Genomic DNA, 22498 nt, shown 5'->3' with positions numbered 1-22498 from the left:
AGTAGTGAGATAAGACCCTGAATATCATACACAAATCCTTTCCAATTTGTATCATTATTATGGATACTGGGCTAGTATTTAAGGGATAGGTTTGACAACTACTAGATACTAGGGCTGTGGTAGGCACTAGAGATGCAGGTTCAAAGATTGAAACAATCTCAATTTACAAGGATCTTACATTCTTCACATATGAGTGTGTGTATGTGTGTATGTATGTAGTATTTAATATAAATAAATACAAAGTAGTTAAATACAAGGTAGTTTCAAAGGGAATGTACTATCCATTAAAAGGGATGAGGAAAAGCTTAATTTAGAAGATAATGCTTGAATTTCATCTTAAAAACAGATTTGTCAGATGAGTCAAATGTTTACTATATGCCAAAATGGTGCTAAGCCATAGGAATAGAAAGGTTAAAAAGAAAAACCCTGCCCTGGCCCTCAAGAAGTTTACCTTATAATGCAATAATTGTAACTAGTATAGTACAAAGGGAAGATAATTTCAAAAGTAAGGACTAGCAGTAGAAAGGAGGGGAAGAAAGGAATTCTGCAGAAGGTGAGATTTAAATAATATTAAAGAAAGCCACAAGCAGCAAGAAATAGAAAAAGAAATTCCATTTAAAATAATTGAAAACATTATAAAATATTTGGGTGTCTACCTGCCAACTGCAAACCCAGGAACCATATGAACACAATTACAAAACACTTTTTACACAAATAAAGTCAGATCTAAACAAGTGGGAAAATATCAGTTGTTCATGGGTAGACTGAGCCAATATAATAAAAATGATAATTCTGCCTAAAAATAATTTGCCTATTCAATGCCATACTAATAAAACTACGAAAAAAAATTGAGAAGACCAGAAAAAAATAACAACCAAATTCATTTGGAAAAACAAAATGTCACGAATATCAAGTGAATTAATGAAAAAAATATAAAGGAAGGTGATCTAGAAATATCAGAACTCCTATATTATAAAGTAGCAATCATCAAATCATCAGACTATCTGTTACTGGCTAAGAAATAGAGTAATGGGTCAGTGGAATAGATTAGGTACACAGTAGTTAATGACTATAATAATTTAGTGTTTAATAAACCCAAATACCCCAGCTTCTAGGATAAGAACTCACAAAAATTGCTGAAAAAACTAGAAAACACAAACTAGGTGTAGACCAACATTACATGCCATATGCCAAGATACAATCAAAATGAGTACGTGATTTAGACACAAAGGGTGACACAATGAGCAAATTTTTAATTTTTTTTTTGCTTTTTTAAAGCAAAGGATAATCTGTTAGATATATGGAGAAAAGAAGATTTATAATAAAGAGCATTATAAAATGTAAAAATAGATAATTTTGATTATATTAAAAGGTTTTACACAAACAAAATCAATACAACCAAGATCAGAAGGAAAGCAGAAAACTGAGTCAAATTTATAAGAATAAAAATCATTCCCCAATTGGGAAATGGTTGGAGGATGTGAGCAGGCAGTTTTCAGATGAAGAAATAAAAACTATAGACATATAAAGTACTAAATATCATTATTGATTAGGGAAATGCAAATTAAAACAACTTTGAGATACCACATCACCTTTCTCAGATAGGCTAACTGATAAAAATGGAAAATAATAAACATTAGAAAGCAGATGGAAAAATTAGGACACTATTGATGGAGTGGTGAACTCTAGCCATTCTGGAGATCAATTTGGACCTATGCTCAAAGGGCAGCCAAACTATGCATACCTTTTGATCCAGCAATACCTCCACTAGATCTGTAACCCAAGAAGAAGATAAAAAAGATGTAGAAAAATATTTATAACAGTCCTTTTCCTGTTGGAAAAATATTGGAAGTTGAAAGGATTCTCATCAATAACTGAACAAGTTGTGCTATATAAATATAATGGAATATTATTGTGCAATAACAAATAATGAGCAGATAGATTTCAGAAAAACATGATAAGATTTGTATGAACTGATACAAAGTGAAATAAGCAGAACCATAGGAATAGCCATAGGAATAGAAAGAAAGGTTAAAAAAAAACCCTATTCATAGTATCTGCAATAATGTATGATGATCAATTATAAATGACCTAGCTCTTCTCAACAATACACTGATCCAAGACAAGTACAATGGAAGCATGATAGAGAATGTTATCCGCATCCAGATAAAGAACTGATGGCCTCTGAATGCAGATCAAAGCTTATTTTTTCATACTTTATTTTTCTGTGTTTTTTCCCTTTTGATCTGTTTGTTCCTTCACAATTGTTATAATATAGAAATATGTTTTACATGATTGTTCATAGTTAACCTATATTAAATTGCCTAACATTTTAGGAAGAGGGCAGGAGAGGGAGGGAGGAAGAAGAATCTGGAACACAATAATCTTGTAAAAATGAATGCTAAAATTGTGCAATAATAAAACGCAAATAGCAAAACATAAAGTAATAAATTTTTTAATTTAAAAAAAGGAAGCCATAGAAGCCAGTCATGGAGTTCGGAGAGAGAACATTCCAAACATGGAATGTAGCCAATGAAAATCCGTGGGAAGATGGAGGATGGAATGTACTGATTGAAAAATACCAAGAAGGCAAGTGTCACTAGATCACATGATACTGAAGAAGTCACTAAGACTAGAAAAGACCAGGTTGAGAAGGGCTTTAAATGCCTAACAAATAATTTCCTATTTGCTTCTGGAAGCAATAGGAAACCACTGGCTGGAGTCACAAAGTAAAGAAATGGTAGATGCAATTGGCATTTGTGAGAAGTAGGGAAAAGACCAATTTAGCTAAGTTATGGAGTATGGGAGGAAGAACAATATCCACTGAGGCTGTAAAGATAGGGTAGAGTCAGTAGAGATTCACAATTTCTTTTATCATCTCCTTTTCCTGTTCTGCAATGTATATGGAAATATTTATTTTACTTGCTGCTTATTAGGTTTGGAATAAAAACTTGATATAATGAATTAAATACTGCATAATGAAAAGAGTACTGGATTTGAGCCCTGATTTTGACAGTTATTATTAAATATTTGGCCATGGGCAAATACTTAACCTCTCTAGACCACAGTATATTCCTCTGTAAAATGAACCAGTAAAATCCCTTCCAAATCTAATATTTGATGATTCTGCATTTTGAACTTTTCTTTTTCTTACTAACTTCCCCATTTCTATGTCTCCCACTGCTTCAGCCCTAATTCCTCCATCCTTTTGAGCATCCTCACAATGCCAGTTATGGTTCTGAGGTCAATTTTCACTTTGATTCATGGTACAGATTCAGACAATTCCTTTATATCTCTGCTGACAAGAGGGAAAAGATAAGTTATGTAGAAATAGAAATCAGAAGAGGAATGTGAGTCAGAATAGAAACAGGGGTCACGATAATAAACAGAGCTCTCCCTAAAAATAACTAGGATTGAGTCATCGCTCATAGAGGAGTAGAAGGAATCTTACATATACATTTCCAGATGAGATCTGGCTTAGAGTTAAGCCCAGATAAAAACCTTGGAAAACATACCTGGTTAGAGATGGGACACACTTCTATAGGAATGTCCCTATTCCAAGAGATATTTCTGGCCATCGGGTGTTTGCCCATAGCAAATCCATGGCCAATCCTGGTGGTGTTCAGTAATAGAGCATCCAGAATGTTCTCATCTATAGAAGTGCCCTGCCAATCTGGAGATTAAGAATAAACACTTTACTAGCAGATGGAATCAACTCTATGGACCATAACCTACCTCCTAGGTTATTATGAGAACAGCACCATAGTGCTATGTAAATATATAGTGTTGTTGTTGTTAATTGTTCTGGATCTATGATTTCATTGTCCTAAGGAATTCTGTTTGTAGAAACTCCCTCTCCCAGTACAGATCAGCAACTCAATATATTCTATACTGTCTTTAGAGAATTATTTAAGGGATTTAAGAGCTTAAGTGATTTGCACATGATCATACAACTTGTTTCAAAGTCAAAATTTAAACCCAATTCTTCCTGACTCCAAGGCCTAACCTCCATCTACCACACTACACAGTCATCATCATCATCATTATCATTATTATTATTATTATTATTATTATTATTATTATTATTATTATTATATGAAAAAAAGCATCAGATCCAGAACAGTGATATACTCTGAATCTAAGGTATTCTATACCACATTGCTACTATTTTGGAATCTGATCATATTTTATTTGGTAACTTTTTTAATTCTTCCTTGTTTCACATACTTTAATCCTCTTTACCCAGTAGATTGTAAGCAAAGAAACTTGGAAATTTTGTTTTGAATCTCTCTGAAAAGAAGAGCTTGATGCAGCTGAACTGAACTTGTTCACTTGTTTCAGTCCTGTCCGATTTTTTGTGACTCCATTTGGAGTTTTCTTGGAAAAGTCACTAGAGTGATTTTCCATTTCCATCTCTAGCTCATTTTACAGATGATTGAGGCAAAACAGGATTAAGTGACTTGCCCAGGGTCACACAGCTAGAAATTTTCTGAGGCCAAATTTTAACTCAGGGTGATGTCTACTTGACTTCAGGAACAGCGCTCTAGTTGCCCCTCTGAACAAATTACATTTAATTTAATTAGTTTGATGCATAGAGGCTATGGAAAGGAAGGATATGATGAAAATGGAAGCACCATGAGAGGAGAATATGGTGGAAATATTTTCAGTGGGTATGCTAAAAAGCATAGGACATGTATGGTTTGGTGAAAAGAGTATTAAATTTGAAGTGAAACAAACTGAATTTGATTCGCAGTTCTATTATTTACTACCTAATGTGATATTTTCTACATCTGTGACTTTAGATAAATTATTTTATGTCTCTGAGCCCCAGTTTCCTGATTTGTGATTTGATAGACTTCATTGTCCATTAGAGCCCTCAGTCTATGAATCCAGGATAGTAATGGTAAATACAGTCTTTTAAGCCAAGTTGTATAGTACCATCTTACAGCTTGCTTTGTGCTAACCCAAGGGAGACCTTCTGAAGAAAGTGGGTTTTATGGCTGATATACCTAAGGATAAAGCAAATTGCCTACCCTCTTCACTTGTCTCCCATGTAGCCAGCTTTCCCTAGACTCAAGTAGTCTGGGTAAAAGGCTAAGCTTCATGAACTGAGGAGATATCATAAGGATTAATGTAACTCATGGAATGGTCATGTGGAAGCAGAGGATGAAACTGGATTGTCAGCCTCTGAAGACTAAAGATACAGGCATCTTGTGTCAAGAAGCAGCTGTTTTCATTATTGGCCTAATATATATATATACTTGGAGCAGTATTCATATGTGTTTTTGGATAATGATGATGTAGTGAATTAATTCACATTCTTCCATATCCATAAAGTTGAACACTTGTGTAGGTTATGTGTCTTATGGCTCCTAAGGATGATGTAGCTCACTTGTCTCGCCAGCATGGAAGAAATAAGGCAGGTCAAAGCCTTGAGTGGCTGGGAGAAGCAATGCTTCCTTCAGCTGCCACAAGGAATGCCCCTTGTCCTCTTGACCCACCTGTGGGAGAGAAAAGAAGGCACACTGAGTCATTTACCTGAGTCCTAAGACCTATCATTACCAGTCTTTCTTATATTTAGCCACTTTTTCTATTAGGACCTATCTGCCAATAAGCAGCTATGTGAAGTTGGATACAGAGGGCAACATCATCTCCCTGGGATTCCATTCCCTCAGTTACAAAATGAAAGAATTAGACTAGTTTTCATTTCTGATGTTATATGGTTTTATGTGTATATATATATATATATATATATATGTATGTATATATATATATATATATTCAGGACACGAAGTGTGAATAGAGGACTGAAATAACAGCTCAAATTTACATAGTTGTAAAGCATAAGTATCTTTATTCTCATGTCGTGGAGGGAAAAAAAAACAGGCTTTGAGGCCCAGTAACTAGAAAATGGACTTGAGCCCAGATTTTCTTGATTTCCACTCTTCTGTGACTTTTTCCCTTTGTCCACACCATGCTACAATACTGTCCCAATACTAGCTCAAAACTTTTTAGCACCCCACCTCCCCCAAATATTCCAGGCTAGTGCTTTTCTATCTATTCCTCTCCTCAGGGCTAGTCCTATGGGTAAAGGGCTAAAAGATATGACAACATGTATTCCTAGAGGCCCAGGTCAAAACCAAAAAAAAAAAACAAAACCCAACCCTAAAAATAGCTTCCTTTTCCCACCACTTTACATTAGGTGACAAAGGCTAGATGGAACCTGATTACCAGAAAACATATGGATAAAGACTGTATATCTTCTACCGATACCATGTGGCATCTTCTCTCTCTGTAATTTATAATCTCAGTTAACTAGAGCATTGAATTGTCCAGAGTCTCACAAGTAGTACAAGTCAAGAGATAAGATGTGAACCCAGGTATTCCTGACTTCCTGGCCAGTTCACAACTAAAATGTACTTTTTATCTAGGAGAAAGTCAGGTCTCTTTTTGACTGATTAGATTAGAATCCTTTGTCAGGTAACTTAGCTTTCACATTGAAATCCTGGCCTTGAGATCTCAGAAAGATGGAGGGGGTGGGAGGGCAGAGAGGAGAGAATAATAGGTTGATTAAGGCGAGCTCCCAGAAGTTGGAGGTAGGGGTAGAAGTAGGGTATTGAAGGAAAAAAATGCACACATTCCAAAATTTTTCTAGAGTTATATCTGGCTCTCTTTCTTTGTAGGGATATTTGGTTGGATATTCATCAAAGGCCATTTCCAGGGGGAAGATAAGGGAAAGAGAGGAATAAAGAAAAATCCATAATCAATGACAAAACCATCCTATTCTAATAATTTTCCTTTTTAGCTTCCTCTGTGTACCCCACCAACCCCTTTCTACCCTTTCTTCTCAAATGATTTTTTTACCATGCCCAAGGTGTTCCCTTCATTAAGAATATACAACTCAGTCTGCCTTCCATCCCTACCCCAAGACTGGTTCCAGCCCCTAGACTGCCACTCCATATGCTGTGGATAGTAAAAAGAAAGAAGTTACCAGATCAAATCCTGCCATGCTCTCTGGAAACTTGACTCTGAGCTTCATAGCTGTCTGTACAGAATCAGCAATGTGATCCACATCATTTATCCTTAGGAAAAAAGAAAGAAACACCTGGTATTGTGTTAATGAACTGGGTATTTCTCTAAGTCAGGTGTGTCCAACCTCTGGCCAACATTGTAACATCACAGACCAGCTTAACCCTTAATTAATATAGATTTTTTTCACATGACTAACATTCTATGTGGAGCTCTAGACATGTTTTGCTTGGGCAATGTGGTCAGAGGAGCTAAACTACACATAGAATCTCATATTTATTTATGACTCCAATGTAATCCATAATACCAATGAGTAAAATAATAAAATGTAATAATGCCACATGAATGGGTTTTAAGGGCCACATGCAAGCTGCAGGTTGGACACATCTGCCTAAGTGATTAATTCTTATTCCTGGGAATGGTATCCTATTTTCATCATACTCTTTTCATTCCCTGCCTCCAATACCCAAAAGCACTATTATTTCTCCAATCCCTAGATGACAGAATAATTTCTTCAAAATTCATCACCAAAAGTTATCCACCATCTTTAGAACTATGGATAGGAAAACTTTTTTACGTATCATTAGGTGCCACATTTGTGGAAAATTTCTTACAATTTAAGGCCCCCAAATTTAGTTTTATTCTTACATCATAATATTCACTTCATGCATATTATGCTCTAATCAAACTAAACTATTAACTATTCTCAAATCATGTCCTTCTCTTTTACATCTTTGAATTCACTCAATCTATTTCCTATACCTGCAATTTTCTTCATTCTTACTGACATCCTCTTCTTTCAATAGTCAACTCAGAATCAACCTCTCTGAAGTCATCTCTGCAGTTCCAGCTGGGGTAATTCTCTCATTTTTCTGTTTTTGTCTGAATCTCTCATTTGCTGTTATCACGCACTACCTTATACTGAATTTAATTTTTGTATGTGACATTGACCTGTTTGACTGTAAGTTTCTTGAGGGTAGGGAACCTGATCTGTCTTCTCTCTCTCTCATGCTTTGTAGTGCTAGCAACCACTAGAATACATTGCAAAAAATTAGAAACTTAATTTAAACTGATCACCTTCATATTTGACTAGACAACAGTTCCAACCTAACAAGGATGAGGTTCATTGGCCTCTTCCAACAAATCTATAAAAGGGTGGAACCAGAACATGAAAGATGCTACTTGTAGACAGATTGTAGATTCTGGCTCCCAGGGGTAGGGGTCCCAAATTTCCATGGACAACTAACTATCCAAAGGCCAAAGGGAAAATCCCACCAAACACTCAGGTTATTACTGAAGATGACTGAGAAAGCTTAAATCTCTAATTCTTTCATTCAGAAAGTAGCTACTATTTTCAAGGCACAGAATTCTAAAAGCTGTGTCCCATACTGTGCTCACCAAAACTATGAAGATAAGTTTACCAAACTGTGGTCAATAGGAATAACACAAGAACAGGTCTGTCTGATAGGACTAGAGCTCCTAGTTCATACTACTGGCTCCTCCATTAAACTTCTTATTACACTAGGCTGTTTCCTATCTTCATACCAACCTGAAACTGTTTACCAAAACCCTAAAAGAATACCTGCATATTCCTGGAACAATCTTTAGATGTTTTTGAGATTTGATTTATGAGAGGAGGATTCTGACTGGTAAGAATTCTGAATAAAGTCAGAGAAGTCTCACTGGAAAATCACCACTCTGGTTTCATTAGCAGACTGGCTATGAGGAGAAAAATATTCCATCATTTGTGCTGAGAGAGAGTAACACTATCAACACTTCTACTATTCCTCCAACTGCTGCTATTCCTGCTACTATCACAACCACTCCTGCTGTTACTGCTACCACCATTAATTATTGCTGTTGCTGATGTTACTGTTTCTACTATTGCTATTTCTGCTATTAATACTAATATTACTGCAACCACTACCCCAGCTACTGCTAACACCACCACCACCATTACATTCTCCCACAGTGCACATCTTTATTATCCCACACACAGTATTAAATGTTTTGCTGGGGATTACTCAGTGTTAAACAATTTCACAAGTATAGTCAAAGTTTTAGTTTTGTGTAGAAAAGAGAAATGAAACAAAATTTTCAAATAAGGTTGAAAATGGCTTTCTTAGGGGGCAGCTAGGTGGCACAGTGGATCGAGCACCAGCCCTGGAGTCAGGAGGATCTGAGTTCAAATCCAACATTATACACTTAATAATTGCCTAGCTGTGTGACTTTGGTCAAATCACTTAACCCCATTGCCTTAAATAAATAATTTTTAATGGCTTTCTTGTGATGTGAGTTATCCATGCAGAGGTAGAGTCATACCCAAAATTATCCAGGAAAGTCCCTCAATTAATTTCATCTTGAAGGTAATAATTGATGGCTCAGTTTGACAATCACTTAAGCATACATTCTCTCACACACACAATCATCTTTACAAACCATATTTTTTACCATTCATTTTCTAACTTTGTTTCTCTTTCTCACTCAGGCCCAATTTCCTGCCCATACCAAACCTAGGAAACAATCTTCTCTCACCTGTGATCACTATAAATGATTCTGGCTCCAATGAAATCAGGATGGTCTTTGGCAAACTTCTGGGCTTCTTCTTGGTAAGTCTTCAACGACCACTCTTGGTCATATGTTTGCCCATTCAGTTCATATACCTCAGAGTCATAGAGAGAAGAGAAGAAACATGATCCCAAATGGATCTCAGAGAAAAAAGTAGAACTTGATTGTAACAAAAGATTATTCCCATCAAACCTTCTGTGAAAGAAACAAGAATAGAATGTAATAGATTTCCTTTGTCTCCCTATGTCTGTTATGAACCCATCTACCTTTCACAAGCAGTTCTCTTTTCTCCCATCTGAAATGCCCAAAGCTGTTTTCAGTGTTCAGTTCAATGTAAGGACAAGTTATAGGAGTTCTTTCATAAATAGGGAAAGATAATAGAGAAGTGGTCAAAGAATATAAATAGATATTTTTCAAAAGAGGAAACTCAGCCTACCAACCACATTTTCAAATACTCCATATCACTAAAATTTAAAGAAATGTAAATTAAAGCAAGTGAAGTTCCATCTCAAATCCATCCATTTGGTAAAGATGATAAAAAAAATTTGTAAAAATGACAGTTCTTGGAAAGGCTGAGGGAAAACAGGCATATTACTACGCTATTGGAGGAGGTTTGGGAATTGGTATCTCAATTCTGAAAAACAATTTGAAACTATGCCAAAAAGTCATTAGCTAAATCTTTGACCCAGCTACTAAGTCTATATCACAAAGAGGTTAAAGAAAGATGTTTGTCCTTCCTTTTCAAAGGCCATGTCATCAGGGAGGTGATGCCATGACATGAATATGAATTGGATTTTGAGTGAGGGGGATGCTGTTTCAAGTCACCAGTCCTACTTTCTCCTTCAGAGCCATCTGGATCTAGAGACCAGATATGAATCAGGACAACTGGAGATAGCCCTGGGTCTGAGGACTTGCCCAAGGTCACACAATTAATAAGTGTCTGAGGCTAAATTTGGATTCAGGTCCTCCTGACTTCAAGGCCGGTACTCTACCCACTGTGCCAACTAGCTGCCCATGATCAAAGAAAGAGAAAAGGATTCAAAAATCAAAACCATATTCATAACAGTCCTTTTTGTAACATCAAAGAATTGGAAACTAAGATAGTTCCCACTTTTTAGGGATTATTTTGTAAATTATTGTTAACAATGTAATGAAACATATTGTGCTATAACAAAGGATGAAAGGGATAGTTTCAGCAAATCTTGGAAAGACTTATAGGAACTGATACAAAGTGAAGGTAACATAAGCAAGAAACCAGTTTATAGAACAACAACATTGTAAAGACAAATAATTCTGAAAGACCTAAGATTTATAATCAATACAATGACCAACCACTATTCCAGAGGAGAGGACCACTGATGAAACATTCTAACAAGAAGTAAGACTAAAGATGTAAATTAAAACATATAATTTTGATTATGGCCATTGTGGGAGTTTGTTTTGCTTAACTATGCATATTTGTGATAAAGAGATCAAGCTCTTATGTCCTTTTTTCATAGAGTGGCAGGCAGTGGTTGTGAGTTACCAAAAAAAAAGAAATAAAAAGAAGTTTATTGAAACATTTAAATGCAAGGAAAAATGAGGACAGCCTGAAAGTTACATGATGAATTTATAATATACCTAAATATAATATAATATACCTAAAAAGAAAAGCAAGCTATACATAATAGATAGTTTCAGTTTATGAATACTTTTCTTTCTCTGTTCTACTATGTATATGGAAATGCTTATTTTGCTTGATATTTCCTAAGTTTAAAATAATTTTTTAAAACATGGGGGAGAGGAGGAGGAACAAAGGGGGGTGGTTAAGAAATGATACCCTAAAGACAGAAACTAATAGAAAAACTAGGGTAAGTCATTTTCCCCATATCAACAGATTGATTCCATTCTCAAATCAAATTCATTACTAGAACTCTAGCTATTGTCAACACCCCTGGGAACATGCCTATGGAATTAGACCCTGAGCAATTACCAGCAATCTATTTGATGGAAAATGTAGCAGGAACTTCGTGCACCACACACACACCTTGGATGTGCACAGGAACAACTGAGTCTAGGCCTCTATCAGGCAAATCAAAAAGCTTTGTTGTGGGGTTTTCCCCTTGAATCTGAGCAAATCTGCTTTGTGCTTGTATCTCTTTGAATTATTATTCCCTTTCCCTCTCCTCTCCCCCATACACATACACACACAAGGGAACTATAAAAAAGACAGAGTGGTAGAGTAGTTTCTGAATGTCACAGGGATAGAGAGTGGTTATTCCTTCCCCCTTTCACCTAAGGGCATAAGAGACTTCTTTCAAAGAGGCAGAAATCATGTGACAAGAAAAAGGGAAGTTTTTCTGAAAGTTCCAACATTGAGCCTTTAGTTTCCTCTCTTTTTCTGCACAGGTGATTTGAACTTCCAAGGAGTGCCTTGGATAACTGGTGACCATAAGGAGAGGGGAGTTGGGGTAGATGCCTTGACCAGGTTGAGACAGAAAGCCTAACTACAGCCAGAAAGCATAACAAGTAAAGACAGACTCTAAGGCTGGAGCAATGACAATAAGCCAAAGGAAATTATTTCATCACAATGAGAAAAGAGTCAGAGTTGTTGAGACTATCAGAAATATGACTCCCAATGAGCTGATCAGCTAGGAAAGTTTATTTCTCTTTTTGTCCAGGAATATGAGATGGGAAATGGAAGTCCCTCCTCTTATTTCTTTCCCATAATTTAAGTCTTGGTGGGTACATATCTTGAATCATCACCACTCCCCAGCCACACCCAAAGATCTGGAAGGGTAAGGGAACAGAGCCCAGAAACAGTTGGATTTGTGTTTGATCAAATTTCTTTTTTATTTTATCTTATATACAACAAACTATATGATTTCAATAAGCTGTCTGAATCTATGAAGGCAATGGAGAATACAAATGGAGAAAAAGGAATCAATCCATAGAATGAGGTGGAGGCTTTGAGTACTATTCCATTTCATCCTGTAGATTAATTTAAGATCTGGGCAATGAGGTTTCATCAAATTTGCTTTGTTGCCTAGACCAAAGAAAAGAGAAGAACCAAGAAGATTGTTAGCTAAACCCCCTCTGATGGTCACCAATAAGACTGGATTGTTCAAGGAAAGCATCCTTTGGTGGATAAGTCAGATATTGGGTTCCTTTGGGTGATAATTAATAGAGTGATTCATTCAATACTTTTCTGTGGCTGTAGAAACCCTTCACAGACTCAGACCAGTGCCTCTATTTTACTCTAACTCCCTTCTCCCTATTCTAATCTACCTTTCTGTGAGGAATGTAGGGTGTTGGTCTTCACAGGGTGTGGAGGGGAGCCCTTAGGGAATACATTACAAAGGGGGAATGGCCCAGCCAATTACAAAACTGGGAGAGTTTTCCTAATGTATTCCAGAGATAGCGAACCCAAAACTGGTTCTCAATCCCTCAAGAGTGACCTAGAGATCTTGACCTAATGCAACTGTTTGCCCAGTTAGGTAATTGAATATTAACCCACACACCCACTGTGCGGTTCATTAGCATATCATGCTTGTATGATGTGGGGGGGGGATCATATTAGGGGCATGTCATGGAATGGGTGGACCTCTTAGATTGTAACTCAAACTCTGAGAGCCTATGAACATCCAAGAGAGAGGGGAAAGTTTCTGAAGACCATAAATTACCTGACTTTCAAGTCTAATTTGTGCTTCACGCCTAGATAAAGTACCCATACCTTGTAAGGGTATTGTGCAAGGTTCATGAATAAAATGTACAATTTTCTCTCACTCTAGCAGGTTTATCTTTGCATTCATTTATAACAATTTGGGGGCTTATGTCAGGATATGAAGAACCCCTTGAGGAAGCCCCATAAGAGAACAGGGAAAGGAGCACTCATAGCTTGATTTCAAGCCAGATCCTTGTTTCTTTTCCGGGGTTCCCTCAGGTGGATCTCTGAATGGACCTGAAACACTGCCATTGACTGGTAGAGTGATGGAAAATTGTGGAAATGACCCAGAAAAGTAGGGAAACTTCGGTTTTTATCTTTTGAGACTGATTCTAGACAATTCCAGGAAAGGAAGTCCTAGATGGGAGGCCAGGGGTCGAAAAGGTGTTTCAGGGAGGGGAGGAAGAGACCCCCCCATCCAATACTCAAGGAGAGGCCTTTGAGTAGGAAATGAGCTAGCTGGGACAGTGAGGATGCTGTACAGGGTCAAGAGAAGAAAAAGTTCATCAGATACTGCTGTTCTAAATGGCCACAAATACCCATCCAAGGTCAGTCTGTCTGGTGGCCAAGGTTTGGGTCTGATGAACAGTGAACCTTAAGGTACCCTTAAATAAAGAGGAAGTAGAATATGCAGCATGCTGGACAATTGGGGATGTTAAATTATGTCTAAGTAAATTAGAAAAAGATTAAAAAAAAATAGGTGGGGTCCTCTGGCAAGGCCCAAGAGGAATGGAAAATTTGGGAAAGAGGAGAAAAAGAAATGTTTTCTAAAGTAAGGAAGGCAATTGGATCCAATTCTGTGTAAGCGAGTTTGAATGTTCCTGTGGGAGGGTTTGTATTTGTTCTACATCCTGTCTTGTGCAAGTGTCTGTTTTAGACATTTCAGGGTAGAGTTTAAGTTTTTTTTCCCTAGGTTTTTGCAAGGCAAACGGGGTTAAGTGGCTTCCCAAGGCCACACAGCTAGGTAATTATTAAGTGTCTGAGACTGGATTTGAACCCAGGTACTCATGACTCCAGGGTCGGTGCTTTATCCACTATGCCACCTAGCCTCCCCCCAGCTTAAGGTTTAAAAGAGGGCTAACTGGGAGTTGGGCCCAGGAGTTTCAGAAGGTGGGGGAGAAGAAAATAGTGTGCAGTGACCCCCACCTGAAAATCAGCCCTACCCTCACTGAGTCAGTGGTAGCTGTGCAAAGTGTGTAGAGTTAAAGTGAAGGGGAGGGATTCTTAAAGAGAAAAAGCTGTACTTTGGGGAGAGTTTAGAAGACTTTAAGAGAAGAAAGAACCATTAAGGGAAAGACTGAGAAGTTCTAGGAGGAAAGCCTTTTTATCCATCCAAGTGACTGGAAAAGATCCCATGCTTTCTCCCTGGGCTGGGGAAAGGGGTGGTGGTCTTAATCCCATCCAACAACTTGTTAAGACTTGAACCCTAGACTGAGTCTACCTAAGTGCCCTACCTGTGGAGGGGGGGGTGATGGACAGGAGGGCTAAAGTGCTTAAGCCTTAAAGGGAAAGAGACCCCTCTACAAGTGGGATATGTGATTGGGAAAGAAAAAAAAAATCTTAAGATCCAGGGGTTAAAAACTCCTTTATTGAAAGGAAATCACATTTAATGAATATCTACTGGCCATGAGGCCCAAGAGATGACTTGCATTGTTTTTAAAGTTTTTAGAGTTTTAGAATGCTGAGGGTTTTAAAAGAGGGATACTAGTGTTGTAATATTCTAACAAAATTTGTACAGAATGTGAGGAATTAAGTAACCTAGATTGTTAAATTAGTTTGAGATTAAACTATTTTAACACTATCATAACTTTTGCAAGGAGTTAAGTGGTTTGGGATTTTTAACTCAACACCTTTGGGTTAAAGAAAAGTGGTATTGTGTTACTACAGAGAAATACCTAGGTTATCTGGGATGTTTACTGATGTCTTTTGGGAAAAAGTTCTAATTGGTTTTAATGTTGAGTTTAATAATGCTAACAATTGTATTTTTATTTTTGATAGAGCTTTTGGAATGTGAGTGCTGGATTCTCTGTATAAAGTACTCTAAAGTTTTTATCAAACTAAACTGTTGGGATGTTAGTTGAATTGTAATTACATTGGGGTTTTAAATGTGTCATATGTATAAGATTGGATTCTGAGAATTTGGGTAAAGACACAAAAGTGTAAAGAACATGGGATATTCATTTTTCTCTTGTTCTAAGGGAAACAAGATGTTTAAATAAGAATCTTAATGTTTAATTAATATTAACAATGTATGTTTAATTTTAAAGAAATCAAGAATGTGGACTTCTTTCTTGATAACTGCAGGCAGCTGATGGGGGGCTCTGAACAAATTGCACTTGTGGGCCCTATGATAAGGTAACTTATTGATAAATAACATGTTTTTATCAGTTATGTGATATTCTTTTGTAACTGCAAAGAGATTATATTTGCAATATTTAGTTATCTATTCTGAATATGTTATTCAAATACTGTATTGTTAAAGCCTAGGATTAATATGTGATTACTTTGAAGGGCAATAAGGAAAATGTGAAAAAGTATAACCCTTTCTGGGATAGATCTGTGGGTTCATGAATAATGTAATAATGGAGGGATTTGTATGTTACTTTGTTACTCTTATTGCTGTTCTGTTATAATGAAATTAATAATGCATGTTGGAAATTTAAGGCTACCTAAGATGTTTTAATGGTTTTAAAGAATTCTGAAAAGTAATTTGTATGTTAGGGGGCGGCTAGGTGGCTCAGTGGATAGAGCACCAGACCCAGAGTCGGGAGACCTGGGTTCAGGTCAGTCCTTAGATACTTAGTGATTGCTTAGCTGTGTGACCTTTGACAAGTCACTTAACCCTTAGGAAAAATAACCATTTGTATGTTGAGGATGGCTAATAGATAAACAAGTTTATGTATAGAAGTTTTGAGCTATGTATGTTAATTGGGAATATTTTGGATCTATATATGTATATTCCAAAGCAGTGGTTGTTTGCTTTGAAGTAAAAGTACTATATAATATAGGAAAGATAAACACAAAATAATTAGATATTTCTCTGTGCAATCTCCTGGACAAAGGAGGCATTTATTTGTTGTAAGATACAATAGACTAGAAGGAGGTTTCTCTAGCCAAGGGGAATCTGATATGTCATCCTTAAAGAGATGGAGTAGATATGATTTCAGAAAAAGGGATGCCTCTAGTAAGAAGCAGGAGACAAGCCTGTAGATCCAGGCATAGTTAGAATACCAGGTTTTAGGCAAAGACCCAGGGAGGATAATTGAGCTTTAGGTAGGGGTTTCATTCATTGGTACTCCATTAAGATTATAATTGGAATTTAGTAAATTGTATTCACTGGAAGTTCTAACTAGGTAAAAACAACTATTTTAGATCACAGGACTTTTAATTTTCTCTTATGTCAGATACCAGGATGGTCAACAAAAAGTAATGCTACTGGGTAAATGTCATGTTCTTGGAGCCAAGGAAGCCAATGGGCCAAGGATATCAGGTGACAGGGATGGGCAGCCAAAGGGGCATCTTCTCAGTATGGCTGAGGTTGGGCCCCTTTGACTTGATTTCTCCAAAATGACATTTAGATAATATCTCACCTGGAAGAATAACTCTGGCCTAAGACATTTGACTTACCCCTGTGACCTCTGCCTGGACACTCTGATACCTGCTATCAGCTACATGCTAAGATAGGAATTAAGTTTCCTTAGCTTTGAATTAGAAGGGATATTTAAGTAAGAAGAATGGGAAATTCTTAGGATGATTACAGTTTCAAGTTCTAGTTTAAGGAGACGAATGTGTTAGATAAGTATACTAGGAAAAAGAAAATATGGGAATATTTGGAAAACAAAAAAATTCATTTTGGTTAAGGATGTTTGAGTCGTTGTTCTAATGAGAGCAAATGTTAAAATTGTTTTATTTTAAGCCAGTTGCTGGGTACTCTTAGAACAAAGACAACTGTTGAATGTATGTGTATGGAGCAAACTCTCAAAGAGAATGATCACATTGACTCAAGCTTGTGAGTTTGCTTTCTCTACCAGAAGACAAGGTCTCAACTAGTCACCTGAGCTAGAGAGGACTTTTTGGAACAGATTCAGAAGCTGCTGAAGGACATTGGATACCTCCAAGGGAGAAGAGAAGAGAGGAGAGATGAGACACTGGACCAGTTATCTCCACCATCTCTCACCTATGTGTACAATGTTTATCTGTAACTTCCCCTTGACTCTGTAAGTGTGACACCCCTACTTATGCCCTTTTCCTTACGAAAAGGAGGAGGAGAGGCAGGGTGAAAATGTTCTCCATTGAGAAAGAAAGAGGGAGATTATTGGGTGGCATTATTATAGCTATGTGAGTCTGTATAGGGAATGAGTCCTATCTCTGATTTAGACAACAGAGTGTTAGTAAAGGTGGGAGGAGAGTCTAGCTTGGCAGAAGTCAATGCCCAGTCTTTTGGTGTGGCTGTTGGACTTGCCATAGTTCATAGCAGTTTGAGAATTGGCCTTCGGCACCCCTTAGTCTGGTCCAGATTCTCAGTCCTTGGTCAGAGGTGCACTGTGGCACAGGATTCTGATCCAGAGGAGAGAAACACCAGTGGCATATGACTGAGTCAGTTCAGGGTGACTATTGTTTATAACTGACTGGCCAGGATATTTGCCTGGGGAATAGCAAATATCTAGACATATCCAGAAGCAGGTTACATGTATTCAGGACTGTATAACTTAAGAGATAAGTGACCTCAGACTCATGTGAGATTAATGATGGTACCTGGATCACTTGTAAAGATGCGAAAACTGGGGCATTTGTTAAGGGAAAGTGATTATGAGTTAGTATGGACTTGCAAGGAAAGTGTTGAAATGGCCATTTGCAAGAAAGGTAGTTTAAGGAACATCACTAGGGATATTAGCTATTCTTGGGGTTGATCCAATGGCACAAAATCAGAAATTTAGTTTGGATTTTGGAGCCAAGAAGACCTTTCTAAAGACATTGGTATAAAAACTTGCAGTGGAAGGAGGTACAGCAACTTTGGAAATGTACCTATTATCATGATGATTATAAGGCCTATTTAAAAGAGCCCCTTGGAAGTAAAGAGGAACAGTATTATCCATTTGTTGGAAACTATTCCTGGAAGACCAACTAGCACTAGAGGGACATTATTGGATTTGTAGGACTACTGCCTAGACCCAGTTGTCCAGAGTTGGTCAGGGAGTTATCTAGACTTAAGGGCCTACTTCCTGGGCCCAGGATGGGAGTTAGGACTATGGAACCCTTGTTTATATACTGAATAGACTAATGAAATTCCAAGCTGTAGTGGAAAAATTACCAATCACACAACTAGGACCTTGGACTTGCTGGCTGACCAAACAAGAGGCGAGTATTCAACATAGATTGGTGCTAGACTACCTATTGGCTGAGAAAGGAGGAGGCTGTGGTAAACTGAATTTGTCAAGCTGCTGCCTAAAGATAGATGACAATGGGCACGTGGTAAAGAAGATAACCAGGGATATTAGAAAGTTGGCACAGGTTCCAGTCCAAATCTGGACAAGCCCATTTAGTACCTCTTGGATGAATTGGTTTACTGGTTCATGGTGGAAACAGTTACAGCGTATCTTACTATTGGCCCTAAGTGGGAAAATCCCATTAGCCATGTGCATCTCCCATGTATGATCCAGTTAATAACTCGAATAGTACAAGATTTTATCAGCAAATTAGGACTGGTGTATGGCTCCAATAAGGAAGAGGTAAAGATATTGATAGGGAAAGTCAATAGTCCTATCGAGGATGAGGATTGTGAATTAATTTGAGGAAGACACTGCTGGTGAAGTGTGAAGACCAAATTGTTATTGAAAAGAAAAGGGGGGGAGTTGTGAGGAATGTAGGGTGTTGGTCTTCACAGGATGTGGAGGGGAGCCCTTAGGGAATCCATTACAAAGGGGGGAATGGCCCAGCCAATCACAAAACTGGGAGAGTTTTCCTAATCCCATTCCAGAGATAGCAAACCCAAAACTGGTTCTCAATCGGTCAAGAGTGACCTAGAGATCTTGACCTAATGCAACTGAGTTTGCCCAGTTAGGTAACTGAATATTAACCCACACACCCTCTGTGGAGTTCATTAGCATATCATGCTTGTATGATGTGTGGGGGGATCATATTAGGGGCATGTCATGGAATGGGTGGACCTCTTAGATTGTAACTCAAACTCTGAGAGCCTACAAACATCCAAGAGAGAGGGGAAAGAGTTTCTGAAGACCATAAATTACCTGACTTTCAAGACTAATTCATGCTTCACACCTAGGTGAAGTACCCTTATCTTGTAAGGTGTATCTTGCAAGGTTTGTGAATAAAATGTACAATTTTCTCTCACTCTAGAAGGTTTTTCTTCGCATTCATTTATGATACCTTTTCATAACTGTGATTTTTTCCTAAAAGCTTTTTCTTAGATTTGCATGAACTGATGCTGAGTGAGACATACAGAACAGAAAAACATTGTACACCCTAACAGCAACATGGGGGTGATGATCAACCCTGATGGACTTGATCAACCCTTCAGTGCAACAACCAGGGACAATTTTAAGCTATCTGCAATGGAAAATACCATCTGTATCCAGAGAAAGAATTATGGACTTTGAACAAAGACCAAAGATTATTACCATCAAATTAAGAAAAGAAAAGCATTATATTATTATGTAATTTTACTATCTCATATTTTATTTTTCTTCCTTAAGGATATGATTTCTCTGTCATCACATTCAACTGATATCAATGTATAACATGGAACCAATGTAAACTCTAACAAGAATGCCTTCTGTGGGAGGTGGGGGGAGGGAAGCAAGAATGGGGGAAAAATTTTAAAACCCAAAAATAAAATCTTTCTTAAAAAAAAAAAGCTTTTTCTTTGTATCCTAGCAATTAGCACTTTGCCTGATATATAATAAGTATATAATTAATACTTGTTGATTGATTTCTACTTATTTGACCATGCTGCCTCCTGGTTCCCCTCTATTTCAGGAAATTGGTTCAAAATAATGAAAGTACACTAGACTAGGAACCAGGAAGTCCAGTTCAAATGTGGACATTGAACTATGTGGTACATGGTCTATGTGACAGTGAATAAGATTTTCTTTCTCTTAGCTTGTTTTCTTATCTTTAAAACCAGAATAATTTTATTTATTCAGATTGTGATTATTTGATTACTTTTCCTATAGAGTTGTTTTGTTGTGGAGAAAACACTGCTAACCTTAAAGCAAAATTTGTTAAAATAATGATGATGACAATGATGAATCCAGGGTACCTCCCATCTTCTCAACAGCTAGTGGTTTTTGGCTGTTGCCACTAATTCCTCTTTCACCCAAGTGTTCTTTTGTTTTCATGATGATATGGCCTCAGCTTTCCTCTTCCTCCCAGAGCTGTAGAAGCTAGGGGAGGGGCGGTCCTTTCTCTTTCAGCCCCATGGCCCCATTGTTTCTTCTCAGGCAGTACATAGCTTGACATTTCACAACTCCACCTCCCAACAGTAGTTTCTAAGCCCAGAAGAAAAGCACCATAGCACTTTGTCCCTGTATTAAGAAGACTGACCTATTGCTTGACCCGTGAGTTGGAGAGATAATATACTAAAGCTACAACTGGAGCTTTCCATGAGGTCTCAACTTTTATCTATTGCTGACCCATTATCTGGAAGAAGGAATTTTAAAGGAACCAAAATACCTATATACTATGAGTTTCATAGCAACTTCTTGTTATTCTCTAAGATGCATCATTCTGTTCAATCTGTTCCAAGGACACCTCTTCCATGAAGTCTTCCCTAAACTGCTCATAAGATTTTGGCATTTAGAACAGGGTAGGTCCTTAAAGATAATTTAATCTAATCTCTCATCTTCTTGGTGAGGAAACTAAACCCCAGAAAGGTAAGGTGTTGGTTATATTCTCTGGCTCCAAATCCAATATTTGTTCAGCTATATACTACAGTTGACTTTTCTTTCTCCCCATTTCTTGAACTCTTGAAATATCCCCCATAGCCATATCTTAATTATATGTTATTTCCACTAAAGTCCTGCTCAGATGCCTTATTATGATGGAAATGGCTTTCAGTTCTCAAAAGTCATATGAAATGGAATCCAGGGTGCAACAGAATCATAGTATCAAGTGATGTGAGATTTCTTCTGAACTTTGTCCAGTAATGTGGGATGTGAGAGTTCTTCTGAACTTTGTCCAAGCCAGAGATCTTCTAAAGTAGTAAGTTCAGTCCTGGATAATTAAGCCTATCTAAAAATGAATGACTGAGTTTCATTTCACTGAGGGTCGTGTTAAGTATAATGTAGAGGACATTCTTGTTCAGGCACAGTTTATACTAGATGTTCTATTTCAACTCTGAGATTCAGTGATTACTTGAATTCCATTGCCAAATATTGGCTTAAAGTCTCTACACAAATTCCTTAAGTATACAAACAATCCTGGGTAGCAGTAAAATCAGTGACTCCTAATTTTTATTGAAGTGCTAATACTGGAGAAGAGTAATGAATTCTTGCTTTACAGGGTTCCAAACCCTTATGCTGATTTTCACAAGCAGAGTACTACAAAGAAAAAATTTGACTCCAGAGTTTCAAGTGGTATGAATGCATTTAAGACTGTTTCCTTTCCTACTGATGCTCTCTAGTAAATTAATGCTTAAACTTCCCTTCCCATTAGCAATTAACTATGTGTTACAGAGGACAGAGAGGACTTAAGAGTCAAAAGGCCTGAATTCAATCCTTTACAGAAACACATGTTAGCTGTGTGACCCTAGCAAGTCACTTAACATATCTTGGCCTAAGTTTCTTCATCTATAAAAGAAGAATAAGGATCAACAACCTCACAGGGTTGTTATAAGGATCAAATGCATTAACAAAAATAAAGTGCTTTACAAACCTTAAAAACTACATAAACGCAAAATAGATTTTAGATAACTATTAAGCCCTTGTGGTCTTGAAGCCTACAAAACCCCCTGGAACCTAAGGGCTAAAAAGCACCTTAGGAACAGCAAAGTATGAACAAAGTTGGTATGGCTTAGGAGACAGCTGAATTGTGGCAGAATGAAGATAAAAGAGATAGGAGTGTGTTGTGGTCCAAAGAATCCAATATATGAATTCAGAGATAGGAGTTCAAATCAGGACTACTGGCATTATCAATATAGGTCCCTTGTCAAATCACTTAAGCTCTCTAAACCTCAGTCTC

General features: G+C 37.3%; 1 protein-coding gene across 5 annotated transcripts in view; it reads right to left on the bottom strand.

Moving 5' to 3' along the window:
- Positions 1 to 22498, bottom strand: part of ADA2 (adenosine deaminase 2) — a 117019-nt gene that overhangs the window by 885 nt on the left and 93636 nt on the right. For 3 of the 5 annotated variants that reach the window (XM_074194960.1, XM_074194961.1, XM_074194959.1), the window contains exons 5-8: positions 9565 to 9737; positions 6992 to 7082; positions 5393 to 5501; positions 3516 to 3673 (exon numbers count right to left, since the gene is read on the bottom strand). In XM_074194960.1, coding sequence (XP_074051061.1) covers positions 3516 to 3673; positions 5393 to 5501; positions 6992 to 7082; positions 9565 to 9737 — 531 coding nt within the window. The remainder of the gene's footprint in view (positions 1 to 3515; positions 3674 to 5392; positions 5502 to 6991; positions 7083 to 9564; positions 9738 to 22498) is intronic. The other 2 variants (XM_074194962.1, XM_074194963.1) reach the window with 2 other exon arrangements.

This window comes from Macrotis lagotis, chromosome 7 (assembly GCF_037893015.1).
Source record: "Macrotis lagotis isolate mMagLag1 chromosome 7, bilby.v1.9.chrom.fasta, whole genome shotgun sequence".
In the NCBI taxonomy this organism is placed as follows: domain Eukaryota; kingdom Metazoa; phylum Chordata; class Mammalia; order Peramelemorphia; family Peramelidae; genus Macrotis; species Macrotis lagotis.
This window is presented reverse-complemented; position numbering and strand designations above follow the sequence as displayed.